The 26,464-nt window shown below is 35.5% G+C and overlaps 1 protein-coding gene across 5 annotated transcripts; it reads left to right on the top strand.

Moving 5' to 3' along the window:
• Nucleotides 1–3,030: 3,030 nt before the first annotated feature.
• LOC591243 (stromal membrane-associated protein 1) lies at nucleotides 3,031–25,851 on the top strand. Of its 5 annotated transcripts, none has more exons than XM_030982662.1 (11): nucleotides 3,031–3,270; nucleotides 7,959–8,092; nucleotides 8,595–8,680; nucleotides 9,418–9,499; nucleotides 10,191–10,292; nucleotides 11,755–11,923; nucleotides 12,153–12,404; nucleotides 13,320–13,633; nucleotides 15,177–15,215; nucleotides 16,749–16,841; nucleotides 19,041–25,851. In XM_030982662.1, the coding sequence occupies exons 1-11, from the start codon at nucleotides 3,150–3,152 to the stop codon at nucleotides 19,281–19,283; spliced, it is 1,635 nt and encodes a 544-aa protein (XP_030838522.1). In that variant the 5' UTR covers nucleotides 3,031–3,149; the 3' UTR covers nucleotides 19,284–25,851. The 5 variants fall into 5 exon arrangements, with proteins under 5 accessions (XP_030838522.1, XP_030838521.1, XP_030838525.1 ...); XM_030982661.1 differs by having other exon boundaries at nucleotides 15,168–15,215; XM_030982665.1 differs by lacking the exon at nucleotides 16,749–16,841 and having other exon boundaries at nucleotides 3,033–3,270.
• Nucleotides 25,852–26,464: the final 613 nt, after the last annotated feature.

Genomic DNA, 26,464 nt, shown 5'->3' with positions numbered 1-26,464 from the left:
TTATATAGTTTAATCCCATTAATTTCCCTTTTTATCCCCCAAAACTAGATTTCCCCATGCCTTTGCCCAGGTTATATGATTTGTATCATAACGTGCATGACATTTCCCCAAAACCTATGAATTTTGAAAAATTGTTACTATTTTCTGAATATTGTATATTCATAATTATTGATTTTTATATAAAAAGTATATCAAAATTCAATTTCTCATGATTTAACTGGACAAAAATTACTCTTTATTTGTGCATCCACACAAAAACATATTAGTATTACTAACAATCTAACTTAGATGCTGGTGTGAAGAAATAAGATTCTTAGGGTGAAAATAGGAAATTTATATTATCAATATAAAGAAAATAATTAGTGAATAGTGAGGACCATACGTCACAGACTCATGAGTGAGTTGCCAATTTGTGTAGTGATTTTCAAAGTTTTTCATGTCATTAAAAATTCATAACTTTCTTTATATTAGTTTTCCGATTTTGCTCAAACTTGTTTTGATTGGTTTGTCTGATTGTTCTGGTTCTATTGAAAGTAAGTTATTTTTGGAGTGGACTTGAGCTTTAAAAATATATAAAATTTTTCTTCCAGTTGTATATTTTTGGTATGAAATATATGATATGATATTGATAATCTATAATATATAATCTAACGATTAAAAGGACCTGTAACAAAACTTATCACATTCTGCATCAGAACAAATTTAAATAAATATTTAGATTTTACATTCCAGCTAATAACATTCTTGATGAAAATTGTTCAAGAGATAACAGTGCTAACAAAAAAATAACGCTTCACTGATAGGCTAGTGTGTTGATCTTATGGAGGCCGAAATAACAAATGACAACATCTCGATATTGGGATTTTACTTCAGGTGGCTGCTAGTCCACAACCATGTGTGCATCTTATCTAGTCTTGATGTTCAGACCCAAAACAAATACCATTATAGTTAGTATGACCATGCTGCATTAATCTAATTACAATAGAATTTTATGAGTGCAATATTGGTTGTGTAGTTTGAAAAGTCACTTCCATAAACTACTTGGGTAATTTTTGTATGGCAATAGACACTGTAGAGACTGATCTTATAAATGCACACTCTATTTATATTTTACTTTTCAAGCAGTCCTTTTGATAAGAAGAAGAAGAAGGATTATAGTAAAAGATAAATTGCACATTTATATAGCACAAATATCCATCAGATGTTGTTCAAGGCATTTACAAAGTACTATAATTATGGAGGCTTTAGCCCTGGTGCCCTAAGGCACTGACAACATTCAAGGGACAACTTCCTACAAGGTACCCATCACTGCATGTACACCTGTGTGGCTAATATAGATTAATATCTTGCCAAAGAACTTTAGCGCCTGCATGGCTGGGACTTGGACTGTGAACCATGTGAACAACAGTCTAATGGTGAATTCACCAAATTAATCTGGTCTAATTTAGATTTGATCCACTGATCTATGGTGTGATACGTTTCAAGCTTTCCAATTGTATTTAAATAATGTATAATAAGCATTTACAAACACCTGATAAAGAATGCTAAAATGGCTTGGTATACACATTATTTGAAATAATTTCTGACTCATTTTAGTAACTTTAATCTATCTAAGGAATTATTACGGTAAACTTCAATAACCACTTGTGCATAGCCTGCTTATTAAGTCCCTCATAATGTTGTTCATGTACGTGAATGCAACATGGACTATAATAACTTGACTAGGTATTTTACCTGCATTACTTTGGAAGAGAGAGTGAATTACATTGTAAATTAGAACAGAACAGAGGAATCATGCCTGCCAATTTATTTGTTAAATAATGGTAACAACATTGCCAATTTGTATGCCCTTATCTTTAAAATGATAGATAAATTATTCTTATATTTATTTTCTTAGAATGAACTGTCATTGCTTTTATGACATATAGTCCTCAAATGGTTTGTTTACCGAACATGTGAAAATTATAGGCTATGGGTATGATGTATATTGTGTCAAACTAGAATTTAGCGAAAGACCACAGTTGGCATTGGTTAATTACTTAATGTACATGTATAGTGAATCATATATCTAAATTTTTCTCTATTCTGTCAATGTTAAATATGTAACATTTGATCCTTTCCGTTGATTGTAATATAAAAATGCTTTTATTGTACTATATTGTAAATATTCAAACGTTCTAGCTCTGGGCCACAACAGAAAATGTTGTACTTGGAGTGATATATGAATAAAGGTGAACACACTGCATGCATTAGAAATGTTACTTATTGTGCTGATTTTCTGTCAGGTGTAATGTGTTTGAAAGTGAAGTGCTTTGTGTACAATGTTTCTCTGCCTTGACAGGAAGATATCCTGCAAGTTGAAATGGCTACCAATCGGCAGAAAAGGTTGAGAGAGAGAGAGAGAGAGGAAGAGAGAGAGAGAGAGAGAGAGAGAAGAGGGGGGGGGGGGTTCAGAGTGAAAGGGGTAGAGGGAGAGGAATGAGGGAAAGGGTAGACAGATAGGGACAGAGAGAGAGAGAGAGAGAAAGAGGAGGATTGCAATAAAAACAGGCTCTTATTTTCAGAAAAAGTAATATGGCTGTTTCTAGCGCTGTAGGAAGGTAGGCCTATACTGATAACGTATTGTAAGTATTAATAAAATGACAATGAAGGAAGATATTATTAGAGGCCGAGTCGTGACATATATGCAAATTTGCACATATTTGGTGAAGTATGCGCTTTTCTGATTATATTGATTGAAAAAGTACATAGAGCGCATTGCCCCCTCCCCTCGATTTAAAAAGAGCCCCCCCCCCCGTCTTCTTTGCAAGTATACAAGCTGGTACTATAATTATGCCACCTTCATGTGCAATCTCTTACTGATAATCCCCCTCTCTTTCTCTCCCACCCATCCCATAAAATACCCCCCTCCCTGTCCCCTCCAAACTGGGGGCTACGCCAGAGCAGACATAGGACTCTTGCATATTCCGATCCGCGGTGGCCGCCCACATACTACGGTAACCTTTCACATATTGACACATAGCACTTCCGGTGTACAAGTGGGTGTACACAATCTCAATGAGATAATTGCATTGAATAGTTCCGTGTGAGTCGAAGAAATACCGGCTTCTTTTGATTTGGAAGGAATTAGAAAAAACATCAGAATCAAAATGTCGAGATCGCAAAGTGAGAAAGATAAGAAACAGAAACATCAGGAGAAATACCAGGCAGTGTTGTCAAGATTGTTACGGGAGGAAGACAATAAATACTGCGTTGACTGTGAAGCAAAAGGTATGGAATCGGGAATGGATGGTTGCATGTCATTATCAATGTGAATCAGTGCAGTGTGTGTTTGCATTTTGTGGCATGGTGTTTGAATGGGTTTTGAATGCCGGTTCCTTTCTTTACAGGATACCGGTACATTCCCAATGCATGTGTCATTCATATTCATCAAGACATCAGGATGGATTATGGTGTTTTAAGTTTTGGCATTTATCTTGATCCAACTCCAAGTCCTCAGAGACTCTGATCCACAGACAATTTTTACTCTGAAAAAAAACATGTCAATTTATAATCATATCTAGTCAGTAGGGGCGCTGGTCTGAGAATGAGGATCGCCTGTCTCCAAATCTCGTCTTAAAAAGGTGATCTGCACGCTGGCAATGCAAACAACGGATTCCGTGTAATGTCCCCAGTTCACTGTCTAATTTTATGGGTTGTCCGTCTTCCCGAGGATTTATCGTTCTAACGTGAAAGTCTCTGTCCAAAGTGAATGTGAAATGCATCAAGGAGCGCATCATCGCGGAATCCCTTTTTTGCATCGCCAACGCGCGGGTCGGAACTAAGATTCGTCTGTAAAAATGCAGACGATCCTTATTTTTAAGACTTGTATGTCCGTGTTTATACAAAGATGATCCTTGTTAAATGTGGACGATCCTTATTCTCGGACTAGCGCCCCTACTGCTCATACATGTACATGTAGTACACCTATTTATTACTGGTACTAGTGGTAGAGTCCTTCACTAATTAAAGCAAACTAGGGTTCACATTTATGTACATGTAGGCATGCATTGATTAAGCTGAATGAAAGAATATTATATTGATTAATTACATCATGCTTTAACGGTTATTAAAGACAAAATCTTTCCCCTTTTTTTTTCTTTTTTTTAATTTAAATACCGGTATAAATATTAATGTGGATAACAGTAAAAAAAAAAAATGAAACAAAAAATAGGTTTCTCTCTCTTTTTCTTTTCCCCCTTAAATTTTTTTTTGTTTTTGCATCAGTTGGAATATGTGTGGTGGAGAGAAATATCCCCCATGTAGAAATGTTAGTTGTGAAGCTTTGCACTGTTTCGCATTGTGGACGATAGATTTCTTTTGAAAACCTCCCAAACGTTGATCCTTTAAGAAAGATTGCTGGAAATTAAGGTACTGTACATGTGTACATGTACAGGACATGGACTGTACTGTACATGTGTCACAAGTTTGTCCCCAGTTACTTGATGCAATATTGCCTAAATTTTTTGATGACACACAAAGTACATGTGTAGAAGACCTGGAAGCTTGGCAGCTGGAGACGGCTTTCTTCCAGAAGCTTTGGTATTCAAGGTATTCAAGACCGAAAATTTCTGTCTCTTTCATTTGTCATCCTCTTATTAATTATTGGGGTAGGGTCGGCTCCTCTCTTCAGAGACAGAAGCTGGCCATAGGGTCTCCTGTGCGAGGTTTGGTGGCATGTTAGTGCCACCAAACTTTGGACTGAAATCATAAAATGTCACTTTTATTAGCGTATTCATATCTGATGCATTTAATACTCAAAAATTAGGCCTACAGGCTGTAGGCTAACATGTACATCGGTTCCACTTTATACCAACTTAACTGTATGATGCATTTTAGGGTCTTTTTTCAGGATTTTCCTTGCCATAGCTCAACTCCGTGTTGACATTCTTGCAGTCATAAATAGTACAAAATACAAATAGTACATTCATGGCAAAACAAATTATGTAGGAAATATATGCTTTGAATTTTTGGGAACAACTGGTGTGAATAAGAAAAGAAATTTTGTCTAAATTGTTTTATTTAGTTATTTTTTGAATTTTCAAATTCATTTTGTATCCTGTGCCAAAATATTAGAGGTCCATTTTTTCACAAGACCCATGTTTGAGTGAACCTCATCTACTGTACATGTAGTGCCATTAGTGCAATCAGGATTTAAATAATTTTAGAATGATTTGTGTAGTACATGTACAGATTTTAATATTTAAAAAACGACAGTCTGTTTTGCTTTTACATGTAAGTAATTGTTTTGTCCCTGTGTTAAATTTGATGGGATTATTTGTCTGTAGATATATACATGTACAAAGCCATTGATTCATTGTCGACGAGGTTGAGAATGTAGTGTCTCCCTCAAGGCTTGTTACTAGTCAAAACAGACTATCACTGCGATCTAGTGAGCATTACGTGTACATGCATATTATGTATTGTATTATGCAGCTGTATTCACCCTGGTCTGTGCAAGGTTGAGTTTAATACACTACATAAGTACATACTGTACACATGTATTGTACAAAGTATTGATATGGGCTAATATAATGCGATAAGGTTGCTAGATGTAGCTAGTAAGTCTGTATGGAACAAATCATTTGATTTTTTAAAGAGTAAAGGCTAGGGGTTTTTACATACACTGCCAGCAAAAAAATGTAATTTTTCTCCCATTCCAGAGTTTTGTCGTAAGTTGCTAGGCAACTACATTGTACCTATAGCTACCCATACAGTACATGTACAGTGTATGTAAAGAACAAAAATGAATTAAAAATCCCAACCTCTGGACTATTTTTTTTTAAACGCCTTGCTGAAACTCTATCCGCACACATTCGCATACAGTGTAGCAGCAATTAGTGACGCATGCACACAAAAACTTAAAATTACAATTCACAGACGTTTTCTAAGTTTTTTTTTCAATAGTCTCCATGGTTAAAAAAAGAAACAATGTTTTTTTTCTTTCAAATTGTTTTTTCAGTTTTTCTGCAATGTAAATTTGCCTTTTTTCAAATTAAGATTCCACCTCCTGAATGCTCAGACGTGTCGACATCTAGGAGTCTTCATTCAGAATTACATTTCATCTTTTTTTCATGGTGTAATGTGTACATTGCATGTACATACATATGTACATGTACTGTACGTGTACACAAAAGTACATGTATGGCTGTACTAGAAGACAGTGTTTTCCTCCTTTATTTTTAAATCTTCTCTCTATCTCTCTCTTTCTCTCTCTCTTTCTCTCTCTCTCTCCGTCTCTGTCGATCCCTCTCCAATACCTTAATATCTGTCTGTTTCTTCATACGCATATTTCTCAATGTTAGAACACCCGAGTTCATTACCTACAGTGTATTCTCCCATTGTTTCAATCATTGTCAGACTGAAAATAAGTAATAAAGCTTGGCAGACATTTTTATTAGATTTTCATGAAACAGATTATTGCTGTGTGTCATCAAATGGCATTGTCCATAAAAATATTATAGTATTAATGACTGCTTTGAGAGAAATAGTTGTTTTATTACGCTCAAGGGAAGGTTAGAATTGTGCTATTCCCCGAGGCTTGCCGAGGGGAATAGCCCAATTGTAACCTTCCCGAGAGCGTATGAAAACAACTATTTCTCGAATATTAAAGCAGTCATTAATACTTTTATATGCCAAAAAAAAAAGACTAAAAAATAAAAAATAATTTTTTTTTATTTTTTTCGACGACGGGACTCGAACTCTTGCGTACCAATAAGTGATGCATCTATAACCAGCGCCTCATACCACTCGGCCATCGCGTTATGTTACAATGCTTGGCAGTTTTGTACAATATATACATTAAAATGGATTGAAACCGGCTCTGCGTGATGAATGCTTCGCAAAAGCTTCATTAAACGGACCCTTCTTTTACTTTTGCAATGCATATTGGCACGAAATTATATCAAGATCTATCGGCAGATGTTGTTTTTTTGTTTTTGGAAGTTTATTTTCGTCTTCATGTCAACAATGCAAGATAAAATTGTCGGTAAGATCGATCGAGATTCAATTGTATTGAAATTACCGACCGATTCTTCGCACACATACGGTCCTCCATCGCTCAAACCATTTTTTAACATGTAAACCTATGGGGTAACCATGGACGCTGACCAACTATTTTTAATAACCATGGTTATTAAAAATAGTGAAATGTTTTATGCATGGTTACCGAGAATTTTACAGGAACAGTTGAAGTTTATGAATGCAATTCGACCAATCAGATGGCTGGATTTCTTAAGTGAGGTATATAAAAAATGTTGAAAGATGGCATTGCTGGATTTGCTGCTCATAGTCATGTACATGTACAGGACATGTTGTTCTCTGTACATTGTTAGATTAAAATCCTTAAATTTGCAACATAGTAAGGCTCAAAATTAATGTTCTTTTTTTTTTTTTTTACATACTGGCAAATAATACTGGCAAATCTCCAATGTACTGGTACCGGTAGTTTTTGCCCTTGCTTATTGTTTTTAGGTACTTGATTTTTTGTTGCCTGTTTGCTTATTAAAACAATATTGCCAGTACGTGTATTGAGAAATAATGCTGTTTTATTCTTCCTTGTCAGCAATGTAGTACATGTAATTGGTTTTCCTTAAAATTGGTATACTTATTGAAAATTTCTCCATTGTTTATGTACATTAACTCGGGGGGGGGGGGGGGGGGGGGCTACTTTCAAGCTTGCTTGCATGAACATAACACTCTTTATTTTGTTTTGCATTGAACTCTATGCAATTTTGGAGGGCTCTTTAATGACATTCGGGGGCTAATTTGCCCCGAGCCCCCGTGTATTTTTTCCCCTGATGTAACTAGTACTTATCTGTCGGATTTTTTACTTTTTGATTTTACTTTTATTTCTGTATCGTAATTTTCTTTAGTAAAAACGTGATTTCAACCATTTTCACTTCTCGATATATTTTCAGGACCGAGATGGGCTTCTTGGAACCTGGGTCTCTTCCTCTGCATACGATGCGCTGGAATCCATCGGAACCTCGGTGTGCACATAACAAAAGTCAAATCAGTCAATCTGGATTCTTGGACAGAGGAGCAAATACTGGTAAAATAGTTCAGTGGCTATATCCATTAGAGTTGAGAGGGGGGGGGGGGGGGGGGGGGTGTGGGGGGGGGGGGAGGACTCAATCTGATTACTCCCCTAAATTTCTAAATGTCTACATCTAGGGCTCATGCTTAATACATACTCTACAGAATTCTATCAAGACCCCTTCCAAAAACTAGTTAATGTGGAGCCCTGATGTGGTAAACCACTGCAGCAAACTTTACAAATTATTCTACACATGACGAGTGATGGCAGGGGTCGGAAAACTATGTACCTGTAGCTAGCTGGGCACAACAAAAGAATCAAGGTCCTATGCGTATGTCTGCATTAGTATAAGATAGAGAACTGTAAAGGGAATACGCATGTAATTATATTTTGGACTTGGCGCTTACCACAGCATACACTATGGGAATGAGACTTATATGGCTTTTGAAACCAAATCATGTTTCTCATTGTTTCACTTTTAATCTCATCTGTTTATTTACTTGTTTTTTATTTCCAGCATATGGAGAGCATTGGAAACACACAAGCAAGGAAATATTATGAATGTAATCTCCCTCCAAACTTCAGACGGCCACAGACGGACTCGTATCCTTTCTCAATAATTGCTTTGAATTCTTTGTTTATTCATAAAATTATGGCATCAATGAATATTATTTTGCAGTAGTGGCAAATCCCTGATTCTTTATAGAGTGCGCACAAGTTCTGTGTGCAAATGTTTTGCGGAAATGGCATTATATTTCTTTGAAATCTGTATATTAAAGGTTATGGCATGTAATTCCCATTCTTGGTGTATACAAGATTTTTAATTGATTGGCATATCTTGAGATATATCTCCTGACTCCTAACCAGTCATTAGCACTTAACTAGCCCAGCACACATTTCAGAATGAGTATTTATCCATCCGTAGCACTTTTTTCTTGAAAACAGTGATCCGGTTATTGTTGCGAGTTTTGGACTGTTGTAAAGGTAGACTTTTATTTTGTATATGTGGGCCAATAGCGAGTAATAGCCACTTTCAGGTATCAACAAATGAAAAACGGATCATTGTTGATGGCTTGTCATACATTATATAGCAGTCCATTTAAAGAGAGTCCCAAATAGGTTTGCTGCTGCTCAAATGAATTTATGACATTAGAAATTTATGGAGCAGACAAAGAATATGTTCATGTAAGTGTACTCTTTCATCAGAAAAAGGCAACATTGCCTGACAAAAAAAGAGACTAAAAAGCAAGCCCAATTCTAACATCCTCAGTGATGTATTTCATGTGTAATAGTATTGACAAACCATGCTTCCCTTGACCACGATCATCATCTATCACCAGTCCATTAGAACAATTTATCAGGAGCAAGTATGAGCACAAGAAGTATATCGACAAAACCATGCAACAACCAAAAGCATCCAGGGTGAGTATAGTCTGTGGAGGGTCTGTTGAAAGGTTTACACTGTACGTTGAGTTAACGGCTCTCCTGCTATCAGCAAATTGATTTGTCAATGTTAATATTTGTTGTTTTGTTGCAAACTTGCTCCAAGCCTGATGCATTCTTCATCAAATCTTAACTTCCCGTTTGCAGATATTAAGATATCCCCAATGCCTCTTGAGCTATTCCAACATGTACAGTACATCAGTTTAATGCGATGAGCAGGCTGGAAGTATGTCATTGACATGAACTTATTTTATAATTTGGAACTTGTCAAGCTGACAAATTTTAAGATTTCATTTAATAACTGGTTGAAAGCTACAAGCAGCAAGTTTTACTGCAGCCATTTCAGCTCCTGTAAACATGGTTTCTGCTCCTGTTAGTTTTGATTAGCCAAAAAGCAAATGGAAGTACTTTCGATGTTAATCAAATTCCATTCTATGATCATTGGCAGCTAACGCAGAATGACCAAATACCTTGGACTTACCATTTAAAGTGACCAAATACCTTGGACTTACCATTTAAAGTGACCAAATGGCTAATGCTGCATTTTTAATGCTAAAATCAATAGATAATTCATTCCAAGATATATTCTTATGCATTATCACTTCTTTCATTTTAACAACCCTTTATAATACCATGTGGCCTATTTGTTATATTGTTAAATCTGTTCTAGGTTAAGAAAGTAGATAACAGAGAAACTCAAGATGCAGACAAGGAGAAGAGGAGAGCTAAGAAACAGGAGAAGAATAACATCGCCCTTCCAAGACCATCAGATGTAAGTTTGTATCTGGACAAATACACATACCCCCTAGATTACCCCAACCCTCTCTCCCAAAAAACCGTGCCCATTTACTTCCAGAGGAGAATAACACCACCATTTGAGAATATCTAAGTTTTGTATCTGGACAGTTACCCTTACCCCTTCGACTACCCCCACCCCTTTGACTGCCCTCAGACTCCCACCCAGTGTACCTGGCACCACATGCCTGACTTGCTTGTTCTGGTATATGTACACTGTATAGGGAACTCAATCCTTGATTACAAAGTCTCTTTTTCAAGACGGCATTTACAGCGAAAGATTTCAGGCAATACATGGAAGACTGCAAGTCTATTTTCCTGTACGTTCAGCTTCCTTCCCTTTTCCTGAGGAAGGAATTCAAATAAAGACTAGGAATATATAGGTCATTCAAGAAGGCATTACAAGCATATGCAGTGATTGTAAGGGACACATTTCTCCTCAGCAAATGTACTGAAAGTGTAACAAATTTAAAAACTTGTACACATTTTCATGCCTCCACAATGAAGTAGCCATTATGTTTTGGGTTTGTCCGTCCGTCTGTCTGTCTGTTCTCATGATCGCATTATCGCAAGAACTTATTGATGGATTTCCGCCAAACCTTGGTCATGTATGTATTTTGCAAAGCCAATGAACTAAGTAGATTTTGGAGTCACAAGGTCAAAGGTCACAGGCTCATTTTGTATACAAAAATAGCTTATCTCAAGAACCAAGCTTATAGCTGATAAGGGCAGTCCATCCCCTGAGTGGAGAATATCAGGCCTGATAAAAACCCGATTTAAATCGGTTTCCCGATTTTTTTTATTTTCCCCGATTTTTTCCCGATTTTTTTTTTCTTCCCGATTTAAAAAAAAAAAAAAAAAAAAAAAAAAAAAATCAAGATTTTTTTTTTTTTTTTTTTTTTTTTTACCAGATTTTTTTTTTCTTCCCTATTTTATCCTGATTTCCCCTTTATTTTCTCTATTCTTCCCTATTATGCCCTATTTTTTCCCAAATTTTCCAAATTTTCTTACTCAAAAGGGGGGAAGGTTGTTATATGCCATTTTTTCCCCGCGAAACCTCTTCTTTTTATTTTACTCAAGGGAGGCGTGGTGGAGGGGAAAACAAAAAACCTATTTTTTTTTTAGTGCTCACTATCACCCCTGGAATATGTAAATTAAATTAAATTAAATTAATTAGATTGATGGATTCCAGCCAAACTTTAAAGTAGATATTCATTGATTTTAAATACTAACTTTGCCCACAAAAAGTCTTATTTACTTTATTTATGATAATTTCAAAGTATATTCACAGTGCATTCAATCTCTTGAAGCTAATATTCTGAATATACCAATTACATGTATATTAGTATACAAACAAACAGAGCAGTATATATTTTGATGATTTATACAGTTTAAACCCTGTTTAATTTTCCTGTTACTTTAATCTGTTGTTCCTCCAGAATGCTCCCGTTGTCAAGAAGCAACAAGGTCCACCTGCACAAACCCTTGCTGCTCAGGCTGCTACAGTCACAGCTGTACAGAGCGCCCCCACAGCCTCTGCACCCCCAGCCACTACCGCAGCTGCTCCACCCACCCAGTCTTCAAATGTATTGGATCTCTTTGGACTAGGTATGTCCCTAATACAAAACACAAGTCATAACATCATAGATATTAAAGCATAGCTTTCGACAAAAATATAAAAAAGTAATAGAGCAAAAGGCTTTTAAAAATACAAAAATACTTTTCATATGCCATGTGAAAGAACCTCCATATACATATATCTTACAATTACTGAATGCTGATTATAGACTATTAAGTATATCCTGGCTTTCCCTCCTTTTCATCTCCACCTGATCAGAAACCCCTTCATTACCGGTGGGTAACGGTGATCTCCTTGGATTACACACACCTCAGAAGCCCATTGCCAGTCAGATCTCTCCTGCCCACAATGCCAATGCGCCCCCAGCAGCGGCAGCAGATCCCGCCATCGAGGAGTCTCTCTTCGGCTCGGAAGACAGCTCAAAGTCTGCATCGTCCAAGACATCCAAAGAATCAATCCTGGCGCTGTACGGGTCTTCGGGTCAGAGCCAGCAGAACTACGGTGTTCCAGGTAAAGTGAAATTCCTTTGTTACATCGGCTGCAAACGGATGTCTGTTTGCTATCAGTACTTGTTGGTGTATTAGTAGTGTTTGACCCTGTTTGTAGTTAAGTCGATTCCAGGGTCTGATTTCATCTAACATTCGTGAAGATCCTGCACAGGCAGGCAATTTGTCAGGGCCTTGTTGAAGAACGTTCAGGGTCTATTTTTGGACAGTTTGTATGCATTAATTGCATTCAGAGTGGAAGTTGATCAGTTTTTGTTGATCTAATGTTGATTCACCCTCAATCTCATTGATACAGTGGTAGTACTTCCATTTTCTCTGATAGGTGTATAGGTACATTTAAGTAAATCTTTTCAAGTAAAGATGGTAAATATAACAATGTCACTATTGATATACAGTAAAGAAGTGCATACATGATGTGTTTACTTCATAAACTGAATTTAAAAAATTTTAAATCTGTATATTGAGGGAATGATATAATGCTTCATAGAGTTACTCATAATAGAGTAATTTTCTCCTGTTTTGCAGTACTTGTGTGCTTTTACTCTTGTTTTTTTCTTGGCAGTATTCACCACCTGGTAATTACAGGCCAACCCTGAAGCAATGTCCATATATATCTTGTAGTAAAGATGTTCAATGTACCAACATCTCTATAAAATTATGGTTCAGTCAAACCTGTCTACAGCGACCACCCAAGGGAAGAACAAAAAACAGGTTCCTTCAGTAAATGTTTCATTGCAAAGCCATTTTCAAGGGAAACCAAAAATGTGGTCTTTGTAGACAGGTGGTCACTAAAGCAGGTTTGACTGTATTAGTTGGAGAAGCTTTCACATGATATACGTGAGCTGGTTCTCTTTGTTCTTTCTCTGTATGCCAGCTTCACAACTGTTTTACAAAACAATCCTTACAAATATCCTTACAGGGGGTATGTACATTCCAGCACAACAGCCAAACCAAATGATGAATGGTGGTATGCCAGCAACTCAGGGTGGTATACCACATCAAGCTGGTGGTATGCCACAGATGCAACCACAACAGCAACAAACCAATGCAGGGTTCCCGCAACAAAACAACTACAACATGGGAATGATGGGTGCCGGACAGCAGATGCCAGCAGCGCAGGGCATGATGGGTAATCAAGGAGGGATGATGGGAATGTACAATCCAAACCAGGCCCATATACAACAGCAACAGCAGCAGCAACAACAGCAGCAACAAGCAGCGTTCTTACACCAGGTAAGTCAGAACACTGTAGCATACATTACCACTTGAATGATTCATTCTCAATTTCATAAAGGAATCATTATTTATCTATTTACAACTTCATGGCCATTCTTAATCCATGGAAAGTTCCAAAGGAACTCTCTAATGTACTAAATATATCATTACTTTGTCACTATTCAAGGTTAATTTTGATCATGAATTTAATTTGAGTGATATATATTAACTTAGTTTGCATTGAAGATAAAGGATAGATAACATCATTCATCAGACTCCCATCATCAGCTTAAAGGAAACCAAAACCTTCATACTAAGTTACTTTTATTGTAAAGTTTAAAAGATTTGAATAAAATCAGTGAAAATTTGAACAAAATCGGGCGAGGAATAAGAAAGTTAGAGCATTTTGAAATGACTAGTCACTAGAGGGCGGTATTCAATTTGATGACATCATCTGTGAACAACTCTCCATGCCTTTTGTACATAAAATTTCACAATTTTTTTGTTTTCTTCGTATTTATTTGTGTTCTTGATCCGACTTCATAACATGTGAAGTAGAATATCATTTTGCATTCTATATCTTGCTTTCAGGGTAGTACATTATCTCAATCACAAGAAAGAACAAAAAACATGAAATTTGATGTACAAAAGGCATGGAGAGTTGTCCACAGATGATGTCATCAAATTGAATACCGCCCTCTAGTGACTAGTCATTTCAAAAAGCTCTTACTTCCTTATTCCTTGCCCGATTTTGTTCAAATTTTCACTGATATTTTTCAAATATCTTAAACTTTATAATAAAAGTAACTTAGTATGAAGGTTTTGGTTTCCTTTAAGTATGAGACAGTGTGAAACATTTGAAAGCTAACATGTTTGCTGTGTAATTAATGCAACTTTGAAAAAATTGAAGTGTGTTTACTTTTTGCTAATAATGCTCTGCACTAATTCCACACATAAAGATATTCATGATATCTTTTTTTGAAAATATAATAGTATTACAACATTCGACATCAGCTCCATGAATGCATTGTGAGTGTTTTTTTAGTAAATATCATTCACTAAGTAAAGTCATTCATATTATTAAAAAGAAAAATAGGCAGAGAAACTACATCATGTAATGCCCCAGGCACTTTTTACCCAAGACATGCCTAAGAACATGTAGATGTCAGATGATATTCACTCCACTCATGTTCATGTATTACCAGTGCCATTGCTTTATGATTAACAATATCCCATCACTATGAACATGACGGACAAAGAAAGAGGACAAAATATACAGTTCCTCATTCTACCCTCAACAATTGCTGTGGTAGACAAAGGAACATCCCTTCACTGTTATTATGTAAACAGGTGTCACATGCATATTGAGCTGTTCTACACAATTGTACATAATAGCAGTGAAGGGATGTTCCTTTGTCTACCACAGCAATTGTTGATGGTAGAATTGAGGAACTGTATATTTTGTCCTCTTTCTTTGTCCGTCATGTTCATAGTGCATTCACCATAACTTGTGTTCTAACCTGTAACTGCAACTTATCACAACCTATTGCAGCAACAGCAGCAACAACAGCAACAAGCACAGGCCCAAGCCCTACAACAGGTTTGCCCTCTCTCTCTTTCTATCTCACTCATGCTCTCTCTCTCTTTCTGTCTTTAACCCTTTCCAGAGATGCCAACCAATATGATTAAATCGTATTTAGTATGATAATAAGAGTTAAATATGATATTAAATACTTAAAATAAAAAATAAATTAAACCCAAAAGAACAGCTGAATCGCATAGAAACATATACAAATTAACCCCTGCAACCCCCCCCCCCCCCCCCAAAAAAAAAAAAACACTTTGCTTTACAATTTTCTCATTCAATTTTAATGAAAGAGTAAACATTTTACTTGACCGTACTTACCAGTAAAACATTTTTCTGAAATTTTACTGGCCCGTCGGCGTAGTGTTGAGTTTTCGTGAAAATCTGTTTTTTCTCTCCAAAATCTGATTTTTTAGGATATTTAGTCTGTTTTTTTGTGTCAAGAGGTTGGCATCTCTGCCTTTCTCACTCTGCTTTAGTTTTAACAATAAGACATACCGTAATTTAAATTTAGGTTAGGATAATATGTGCTGAGCTTTCGATATATACATGTCTGTGTCTCAACTACAACTGCTAATCTGCTAGTATGATTTCACATATTCTTTCAAGCAGGAGTGCTCCTATATTCAAAGTTCCATGATTTGGGCATAACATTTTGACGAGGGTATACTGAACATGGGCTCTGTACGTTTGCACACTAGAGCCCCAAATCTTTAAAGTTAAACAGTCCAATGTATGCAGACCTTAGAAATTCTCATTTGGACTCAATGTAAAAAAAGGGTAAGCTTAGAGCCCTGTCCTAATCATTGATCTAGAGGCCTGTGCAAAAATACTTTGTTGAATAGTTTTATTTGTAAGTTAGCGCGGTTAGAATAGATAAGATTAATATTTTTGAGAGTTATCAGTCATTTTTAACATCATTTTAAATGTTATGTTCAGGTGCAATAATTCATTTACTAACTGTTTTCCAAATAATTCAAATCAGGGGCAGACCAAAGTGCTTTTATTGATATTTCATGCCTGTGTCATTTATATTGAAAAGACATGGAATTTTCTGGATGGAATATGTGTTATGGAGATAGTGGCTCAAACTAAAGTTAAAAGAAAAATAAAATTATAGAAAAAAATGTATTGAATACCGGTACATTATATTATTGGTTGATTATTGCCTACCGGTATGGCACGTTGTGCACTAAAAACACATAGTGGAACAATATGTCTGTATTAATCCTGAAATGTCGCCCATTCACTGCAATGCTTTGTCAAATACTCACATTATTCTTTAACTGGTAGCCTTATCGTCAACTTTATTGTTGTTTATGTATACTTTTTGATATTGTTAGATTACTAACAAAAACCTTACTTTTGTTACGTCATTGTTTTTATTATCTTTTCTTTTTGTTTCCCTTGATGTTTGTTCTGTCTTATTCGTATCCGTATCCTCCTAACAAACAAAAAACACAAATAATCAACACACACACTAAATGGCTACTTCTTCTATATACCCAAAATGCACTGGGTTTTCCTGTCCGCCTACCCACAATGCAGCAGCAGCAGCAGCAACAGTATCAATGGGAGCAGATGCAGCTCAGGCATATGCAACAGATGCAAATGCAACAGCAGTATGATACAATGCACCAGGTTGGCTTATGAATAATGCAAGACATTAATTTACATAGCTCTTCCTTCATGCTTTTCATGCTGCATACTATGCACTTTCACATTTGCATATTTTCTTCATGCATTTCTCATATGCATATACAAATTGAATGTATATTCTCATTATATTTAATTTCTCATTTATTAGCATGGCTTATTTCAAAAATTGAATATGACAAAAATCATTTTGATTCTTATCTTCAAACTACTAAGGCATTGCTCATTGAAGTTGAAGTTTAATAGAATGAGTATCACATATGTTATTTGCCAAACTCTTACATCCATCAATTGTAAAAACTCATTATTTTCTGCGATGAAAGAGAAGCCGTATGTTCGCTATTTCAATACTTTAATCACTGAAAGAAAATATTAAAGTTTTGAAATGTATGTATGCATATTTTTTTCTTTGATTGAGGGAGCTAAGGTTCTTATGAAATTCTTTGTGAAGTTGGGCATCTGTAGTTTTCTCAGTTTCTCCTTCTTTATTCAGATTTGTAATATATTGTATGAAGGAATAAATATATATATACATGTATGGGGGGGGGGGGAAGAAGTAGTATTGGGGTTTTATGGGTTCTATGATATCCAGCATGTGCATGTGAACAAGCATTTTGAACATACCTGAATAACTTGGTATACAACTTTAATTTAGCACTAACAGTTTTATTAATTTATTTTGTTTTATTTAAGAATAATGTGACTATGAATTTATATTTGGGATTATAAGAACAAATCTAATTGCACTGTAGTACTGTTTATTGACTTATTAATTTATTATATATTTATAGATTAATTTTATCTGCGGTTGCTTTTTCAGTTATCAAACTGTAATCACAGGGGACCCTTGAAATTGAAATATAATGTTCATGCAACCAAATGCATTTTTTGATATTTTGGTATTGATATTTGATATATGATATCACTTTGAAGTTTGAAGTTTGAAGTTTTTAATTTATTTATTCCACATTTTACATAGAAAAACAGTTTATATTCTTTAAAAAGAAAAAATTATACAGGCGTATATTATTATAAGAGTGGATTTTGGTTGGGTTGTTGAAAGAAAGAGAAATCAAATATTATCTTAGATTGCTAAATCAAGTGAGGATCGTCAGGAAAATTACCCCTACATGTATTTGTGAAAGTTTCATGTTTCTATGTTGTCATACTTTCATGAGTTCTTCCCACCAATTTCTTGTACAACGTAGTTTTGTGAAAGTTTTATGTTTCTATGTTGTCAAACTTTCTTCAGTGCTTCCCACCAATTTCTTGTACAATGTAGATGTTCCCTATTTCTACAGTATATTGTTCTTGTTGCTGTAACTGAATGTAGAATGTATAAATGTATGTCTTAATCTGCATGTAATGTTTGAATGTTTTTGTTAATGTTTTCACAAACAGTTTCATTTCAATCACTTTCTCTGGAAAGTACCACTGTACCATAGCTGAATGTGTGGCCTGTGGGTTGATAGAGGGGTGATTTGTTGTTTTTTTCTTCTCATTTTGTACTTCAAACTTGCTTATTACATGAAGTGATTTGATACAAAACTTCAAAGGGCAATAATTTGATCTTTTGAAGAACTATTTTTTCATCCCACATTATCATTTCCATGAGACTTCTTCTTGAAAAAAGAGATTTTGAATTTTCTTTAGTGATCACTGTCTTTTACCCGGAATAGGTTTTTCATTTTGACTATTAACGAGCCTGTATTTAAGGACCAATTGCAAATAAAGACCACTTTTCTTTTCTCTCGTAAGAAGTCTTAACATACAAGTTTGATTCTCCTTGCATCTGCATGTGTCTGTAGCAGCAATGCACACTTTTTGTAAAGTATTTGAAATATCATACTCATAATATTAATGAAAATTCATGAAATTTTCATAGGAAGTTCTTAGGATATTCATAGATATTCAAAATGGGATTTTCATGATATATTATTCATGTAATATTCATGGAATATTCATGAAATATAATGAAATATAATAGGGGTATTCATGGATATTTATGGTTATTCATGGAATCATGGATATTCATGGATTCTCATGGATTCATGGATATTCATGGTATCCAAGAATCAAATGATTATTCATCAATAACCTGATTTTTCATGAATAGATAATATTTGTAACATTCATGATCAAGAGATCTAATAAGTTCCCACTGTCTTCTTAACTTTGCTGTAGGTCCAAGCACAAATGCAGAACATGAGAGTCGGAGGGGCTCCAGGAGTGATGCCCCAGCAGCAGCCACAGCAGCAGCCTGGTGGATGGGGTATGCCCAGTAACCCTCCTCAGCCTGCCACAGGGATGCATGGAGGCTTCGGGGCACAGCAACCCATAGCTGGAGCTGCAGGTGCAGGAGGAGCAGGATGGGGAGCAACGGGCATGTCATCAGGACAGACGCTCAGCACTAACTTATGGAAATGATGATAGGGCAGGGTGTGCGCTGAGTGGACGGTGCAGTGTGTGTGTATGTAGGCGTACGATAGGGCAGGGACTCACCCCCTCTGCTCTGTTGTACTTGAATGATTAATACAGTCAAACCTGGGTAGAAAGACCATTGAAGAGCATCAAAGGTCTTTATAGGCAGGTAGTCTTTGACAGGTTTGACTGTGATTGGGTGGAAAAAGTTTGTTCACACATTACTTGGTAAACTGCTTAAAGAAAAAACAAAACAAACGCCAAAATAAAATATAAACATCTTTATACATGTAAATGATTGTGAAGCAGCTGTGGACAAATAAAACTTGAACTTGTATGCGTACTTGTATTTGTGTGATACAAGGTACAGCTATATGAAGGTTAATAGCTTGCATCACGGCTTGGCATGATTATATTTTAAAGCAGTTTACCTTGCCATGTATGAATAAGGTGTAAGCTGTGCACTTTTGGATGTAAACCTGACACTGTAGTAGCATATTGGAGTCTTACATGCAGGTAGGACATAGAGCCTTAGACATAGAACGCATCTTGCACCCCTCTAGATCGATCATCCTCCACCATCATTGGCTTATAAGCTGAATTTCCTGCAAGGCCTTTTCAAGAATGCTTCATGATTCGACTGCTTTCCATAAAAAGCATAGTGATGTTGATACATGAAGCTTATGGAAGATATCCTATACTATTGCACAGTGATGGTGCTAGAGCAGACATACCTCTAGCAAGGAGGAAAGAAAGATATGTCAACTCCTTTGCTACTTCTGCTGATTTATAGAACATGAAACAGACTGCTTGTGTTGACTTTTGCCACAGATACATACAGTGTCTATATAATCTTGTACACAGATAAATTTGGCAGCACACTGGTTCAGTTCCTGGCAACAAAGAGTTAAAAGCACCAAGTCCTTAGAAGGCTGGCCTAAAACATTGACTCTCTCTTTGCTGCAAACCTAGGTCTATGATGTCATCCAAAAGTGTATAGCCTTCCTCCACCTCTACCCCCACATATATGATGAGAGTCTATTATAGATTGTACAGCATATCTAATGACAGCAGTGTACATGTGTAAGACTGGGAGACAGTGTGTGTATAGAAATGTATGTTTATACAAATGATAGAGCACAAAGCTGACCGGTTAATGTTGTTCTCTCTCTCTGTGAATAGGCAATATCTTATATATAATGTGCTTGTATAGATAACTCATTTCCAAGTATGTTCATGTATGTAGAATGTACAAAAGATACACTGTCGTATGTAGGTACATTAGAAACGATTTATTGTGTAATTGGAAAAAAATGTTCCAGAATATGGTGGAAGGAAACATGTACTTTCTGCCTTAGCGTACCTTGTATTGCATAGCGCCATCTCATGGTCAACTTGCCAACAGTGCATAACCCAATACCTCATTTCCACTTCACAGAGGACTTGATGCGAAAACCAACAGTGCAGCGAGTTATGGGACCATACTGCTAAAGCTGACCTGAGACAGCCTTAGAGTAGATTTTGTGGTAGTGCTTCTAGTACAGTTGGGCTTGAAAGGGCCGTCTTGTATATGTACATGAAGACCTACCATAAAGTGTAGTTATTTCTGCCCTTATAAACCCACATGTGATTCTTTAGTTTAAAATCATTTTGTAAAAACTATTTAAACAAAATACAGTAGTTAAAGTACTTTCCCTTTTTATAGTACATGTATATTTAATAAGAGATGACCTTGTATACCCTTTGAATCATTGCTCAGAGAGAATACTAATGATCCATCCCTGTGCTCCAATAGAGTGATGGTGTTATAATGATCCATCCCTGTGCTTCAATAGAGTGATGGTGTTATATATATATAATGATTTATAGAATAGAAACAAAATAAAAATGCAATATGTTGCTGCTGAGGCGTAGGTTTAAGTGTTGATGGAGTAGCTGATGGTTGAGGTATACCAATCATAATTTATATTCCTTGGATACAAATGTACATGTGCTTGGCTGCGTGAAGATGCTGGAGAGAGGATACATGAGTAGCATATCAAATCAAAGAAACTTTAGTTTTCCTCATGAGTTTTCTAAGTTTCTAGCTCTACTAGAGAATTGATGTTCCCAAATATATAGTGAAATTATGCTTTCAATACCAATTTAAATGACATTCCATTATACTACATTATGTACTTTATGAATTGGTATAGAGTCAGCTTGGACTTCATGTACATGTATGAAACATGGACTAAACATACATGTACATGTACATCTATGTAGCATGATTCTAAATACAATAAAGTGTCTACTATGATCTAGAAAGTTGTATCACCCCCTTGTCTCCCGGCAGACAATGATTTTGTTCATAGAACTGTTCATGACATAATCTAGACATATTCCGTAGAGTACATGCTATTGTACGTTGATCAACAACCTTTAATCACTGTGCATGTTTAATGTTTACCTGATTCACAGATTCTGCCCCTTTTAGAGTGGTACTCATACACTGTATGTGCAGGGAGATAAGGCCATTTCCACAATTCATGTGGCATGAAAGTCCATGAAATACATTCTTGTGAGCTCTTGACTCGGTACACGTCCTCCAAAAATTGCTACAACAAAATAAAAACATTTTGCCTGTAAATGAATGGCAAGTTTGGAGTAGGAAAATATAAGCTGTGAGCAACAGAAGTTCCTGTTAGTTAAGTTTGCTGACTGATCTGTTATATAATAGAAATGTAAAGTGCATTATTCTTGCTTCCTTCATCTCTCTCTCTACAGTAGCTTGTTTGCCGAACATGCAATTTTCACACAAATCAAAATGCACTCATTGACGGAAGGATTATTTTTTGGCGAAAAAATGTCTTTGTAATATTCCTTCATTTCTGGGTCTTGATTAACTCCATGGCAACCCTTTTAACACTGGTATAAATTAATCTGGTTCTGAAAACAGTCAATAATCTTGAAGCCTTTGGTATATCTCTCGCATGATAGTAACAATGTGGCACAGGGAGAAGTAAGATGTAAGAAGATAATATATAATGTTTTGCTGATGCATACTTGTTAGGTGATTTATCATAGCATGTGTGAACCAGGCTATATGTCCTTGTTGCATTCCAGGTTGGGTCTATGTTGGTCTATAGACCCTGTTCACATCAGGTACCAGTATATTGGTGGTGGGTCAATTTTTAATGAGGGGTTGTTTTCAGTATAATGTAAAACTGCACAATAGTTTGTTGTCTAATTATCATTATAATTATCATTATAATTATCATTATCAAAGTTATTATTATTGTTATTATTATTGCTTGATATCTTTAATACCAATCATCGCTACCATCTCATGATATTAAGATAAGTTTTGTGTGAATTCTGAGCTCTAGTCTACACAACATGTTTTTGTTTTAAATCTAAGCAAACGCAGCCAAATAAAATTCTTTATGTTTCAATGTATGAATGGCACAGGCATTATGCTGAAATCCAAATTGTTCTCATGAAACTAGCTAAAATTGGTTTGCATTAATTTGTGTATGTATCAAAAGTTGATTTGTTATGTGCCCAAGGTTCAGAGAAGTACCGTAATGGTTTTACTGGTATTAACAAATCAATTTGTCCTAGAACAGGGGATCGGTCAATCATTTACGTACGTTACTAACTATAAAAACAATTATATAAAGGTTTATACACATATTTTTTTTCTAAATTTCTTCTTCTTCATTAAAGAAAAGAAAATATGAGACCAGTTATAATGTTTTCATGAGTAATAAACAGGTTATGTGTATATACGTATGTTAGAGATTTAATATATTCATATATAATGTAAATGCAGGTATCTGCCTTGTATGCCAATTCTCCCTAAAGCATATTTTTTTAATGAGAGATGAGGTTCTCCTAGTCCTTGTACAATTGGATATGTGCTAGCATTGGTTAAAACGATGACATTTCTTGGGTTTTATTATTTTTTTTTTTAAATTCTTTCTCCTGCTTATTATCAACGTTATAATACTAGCATACTAAACACACCACCAGAATGATTGTACATGTTTCAATAATGGGGGAATACCCCTTTAGCTTTTTAGTATTCAAAGAGTTCACTTATTGGTATAACAGCAGTGTTGTTGTAATATAATTAAACCAGACCTCGAAATACAGAAGGAGAAGAAGATATCATATTGTCCCGTTTTGTTTTTCTGGCAGTCATCATAGGCTTCAGAGTTAATACATAATTTTTGTTTGAATTTCGGTTTCAATAAAGGATGTGTGATTATAAGACATTTAATCCACAGTTGCCACTCTCCACCCAGGTGTTAATGGGTACCTGGCAGTTGCTGAGGGAATGCAAATTGCAGGACCCTCTGGAAGAACAGCATTGATGCTGATGAAACTCCCCTGGGTAAACAAAATTAGTATTATCATATGATTATTATAGAAGAAAATCAAGTTTTTCCCCAGAAAGACATTGTGGAACTTAATAGGCCTATGCCCTATTCCTGAATAAACCAGTTTACAGTCGAACATGTCCATTATAAGGCCACTTACTGAACACTGTATTAAAAAAACATATGGTCATTCTAGACAGGTTGTACAACACATTATTCCTAGAGTTAGACAATATAGGTGACCATTATAGACGGATTGCTTTTATATGGATGCTATTAAAGACAGGTTTGTCTGTATTTTGTTAGAAGCTATTAGAATGTCACAGAATGTGTACACAGGTACCTTGGATCTTGACAAAATGTTTCTTTGCAATATACATGTACATGTCATTTTGTTGTGTGTACATTTTATCACCCCTCTGTCTGTACTGATGTATAACACAAGTACAACTGTTTTTGAAGAAACAACTCATGAAGGCCAATGTGAACACCTTTTGAATGTCCCATGGAAATCATGTTTGGATTACGTTATATTTCATTTTTATGTTCTCACATCATTTCAATAGATGATATACAAGGCTACAGTGAAATTGCCTTGGATTAATTTATAAAAGCAGTTGTCATTGTGTTGCGTGTACATTTGATCTGCTTTATACAAGCAAAGGTGTTTTTTGACTGTACATGAATTAGAAAAGTCATATAGTAAGGATATTTTTCTAGCGGTATACTTAGAAATGAGTCGGCAATTGTAAACCAGCAGAAATAGTAATACATCATAGCAAATGCGCACCAAATTGAATGTTTCATGGTCACAAATCAATGTAATAATAACTGTTTAAAGGAGCTAGTTGTGAGTTTAATATGTTTGTGAAACAAATTAAGACCAGTTTTTGAATTTATGTTACCACAGAATTTGATATGAAACTCACAAGATCGCAGAGACTTTCAAGAAACCAATTTTAGGCAAATTTCAACATTGCCTATTGAACTCTTGTTTAGATTATGTAACGTGTCATTGTCATTTCATACATTTCAAAAGGTGACCCACGAGACTATTGACATTACCTCAGGCTATTTTTAAAAAGTCTTTTGTGTTCATTTTTTAGACTCTTTACTTTGCCAGGGTTATTATAATTTGTGAAATTATTATTTGCGACAAATTTCTTCATCACCGAAGTCTTTCTGCTACTTTTTCTTCCTTCCGTCTCTCTGAGCTGCTATTTTATTCAGCTGATTTTACTCATCTTTGGCCCTGTTTCACAAAAACTTGTTATAAATAACATTGGTGACTCTTCTATTAAAAAGACTTGCTCACAGCCTATCAGATGCAAGGAGCTTATACGGATCATTTAACTTGTTATTGTTCACAAGTTTTATAAAACAAGGCCCTTAAATATCCTATTTTCTTCACAAGGTTGTGACCAATACTTTAGGGACCCGTTTCACAAAGCCTTTTTTCAATGACAAATGACAAAAATCAATGACAAATCTGCTGATAACCAATCAGAAGCAAGGATTTCAGTGGCTTATAACAAAAATTGGTCACTGATGACAAGTTTTGTGAAACGCCCCCCAGGTATGATAGGGGCCCGTTCCAAATAACCTGATTTTCAATAACAACTTCCATAATTCTGTTAGAATTGAGCTCATAGCCAATCACATGCAATGATTTCACTGAGTAGCTTACCATATCAATCATTGCAACAAGTTAATCTTCAAATCTTTTACGACAGGGAATTTGGGAATGTATGCATTTATTGAGAAATACTGGATTATGATTTCACATGATACTCTGACCAAAGAACTCTTGTTGCCCTTGACCACTCGATCTATCTCGCTAAATCAAATGAAGTTTGTAATATGTCTGTCTTTAATTTTAGCTTTGTTATTTCTCTTAGTTATATATCTGCACTGATTGTATATGCTTATTTAAACCATGTCATTTGTGTAAAAATCCTGACAAGCTTTGAAGTTCCCTATATTTAATATTTCATATTTCTTTAATATGTTCAGATTTACTTATTGTTATGTTTAATATTCGTACACTCCTAATAGTTTTAGTTTATTAGTAGCACTAAAAATCAGATAGGTGATTTGGAAATCATCATACTGCAGAAACCTCTGTGGACATCGTTTTGATTATTAATTCGGTATATGAATATTATTATGCTTCGTTTAAGTTGTAAATAAATCCAAACTGTAAAGAAAAATATTTTTGTAAGCAGTATTATTTATGCATGTCAGTTATGGAAGTGTATTGAAGGTACTTAAATACTTGTGAAAGTTATGAAACAAAGTCTATAATCAAGAGTGTTATGAATGAGAGATATCCAACAAAGAGCCACAATTAAGGCACATGCCGCCGTCCTCACCCCTTCCCAAATCAAATGGAAAAACAGAAACATAAAAGGAAAGAGAGAAGGCAACATAAAAATTAAAGGTGATAACCCATCCCCCACCCTTCCCCCACCTCACAGCAAGACATTTTATTCATATACATTTTTATTCCCCCTGTAACAGTGCCCCCATCAATGGCAGAACCAACTCTATATGCCACTAAAGTTATATACATTTATTTTTTAATGAGAAAAAGAGGGGGATTATAAAATTTTGAAATCAGTATACATACAGTATAAGTATTATGGAGTTAAAAGTAAGTCCCGAAATGATAAGATTCTGCTTCAATGGAAAATGCCTATAGGTTTGTATGTCTCTTTTTTTAGGGGAGGGGGGGGTGGGGGAGTAATACATGAATTTAGATAAACCGATTCAAAGTAAAAGTCTGTTGAGGTAAGTCCTGTGGAAAGAATTTATACATTTGAA

Source organism: Strongylocentrotus purpuratus, unplaced genomic scaffold, assembly GCF_000002235.5.
Source record: "Strongylocentrotus purpuratus isolate Spur 01 unplaced genomic scaffold, Spur_5.0 spur5_scaffold_13, whole genome shotgun sequence".
In the NCBI taxonomy this organism is placed as follows: Eukaryota; Metazoa; Echinodermata; class Echinoidea; order Camarodonta; family Strongylocentrotidae; genus Strongylocentrotus; species Strongylocentrotus purpuratus.
This window is presented reverse-complemented; position numbering and strand designations above follow the sequence as displayed.

Coding starts and splice junctions, on each gene's coding strand:
- LOC591243 (XM_030982661.1), top strand. CDS start 3,150: ATGTCGAGATCGCAAAGTGAGAAAGATAAGAAACAGAAACATCAGGAG. Junction 10,293..11,754: donor CCCTTCCAAGACCATCAGAT/GTAAGTTTGTAT, acceptor TTGTTCCTCCAG/AATGCTCCCGTTGTCAAGAA. Junction 13,634..15,167: donor AAGCAGCGTTCTTACACCAG/GTAAGTCAGAAC, acceptor AACCTATTGCAG/CAACAGCAGCAACAACAGCA.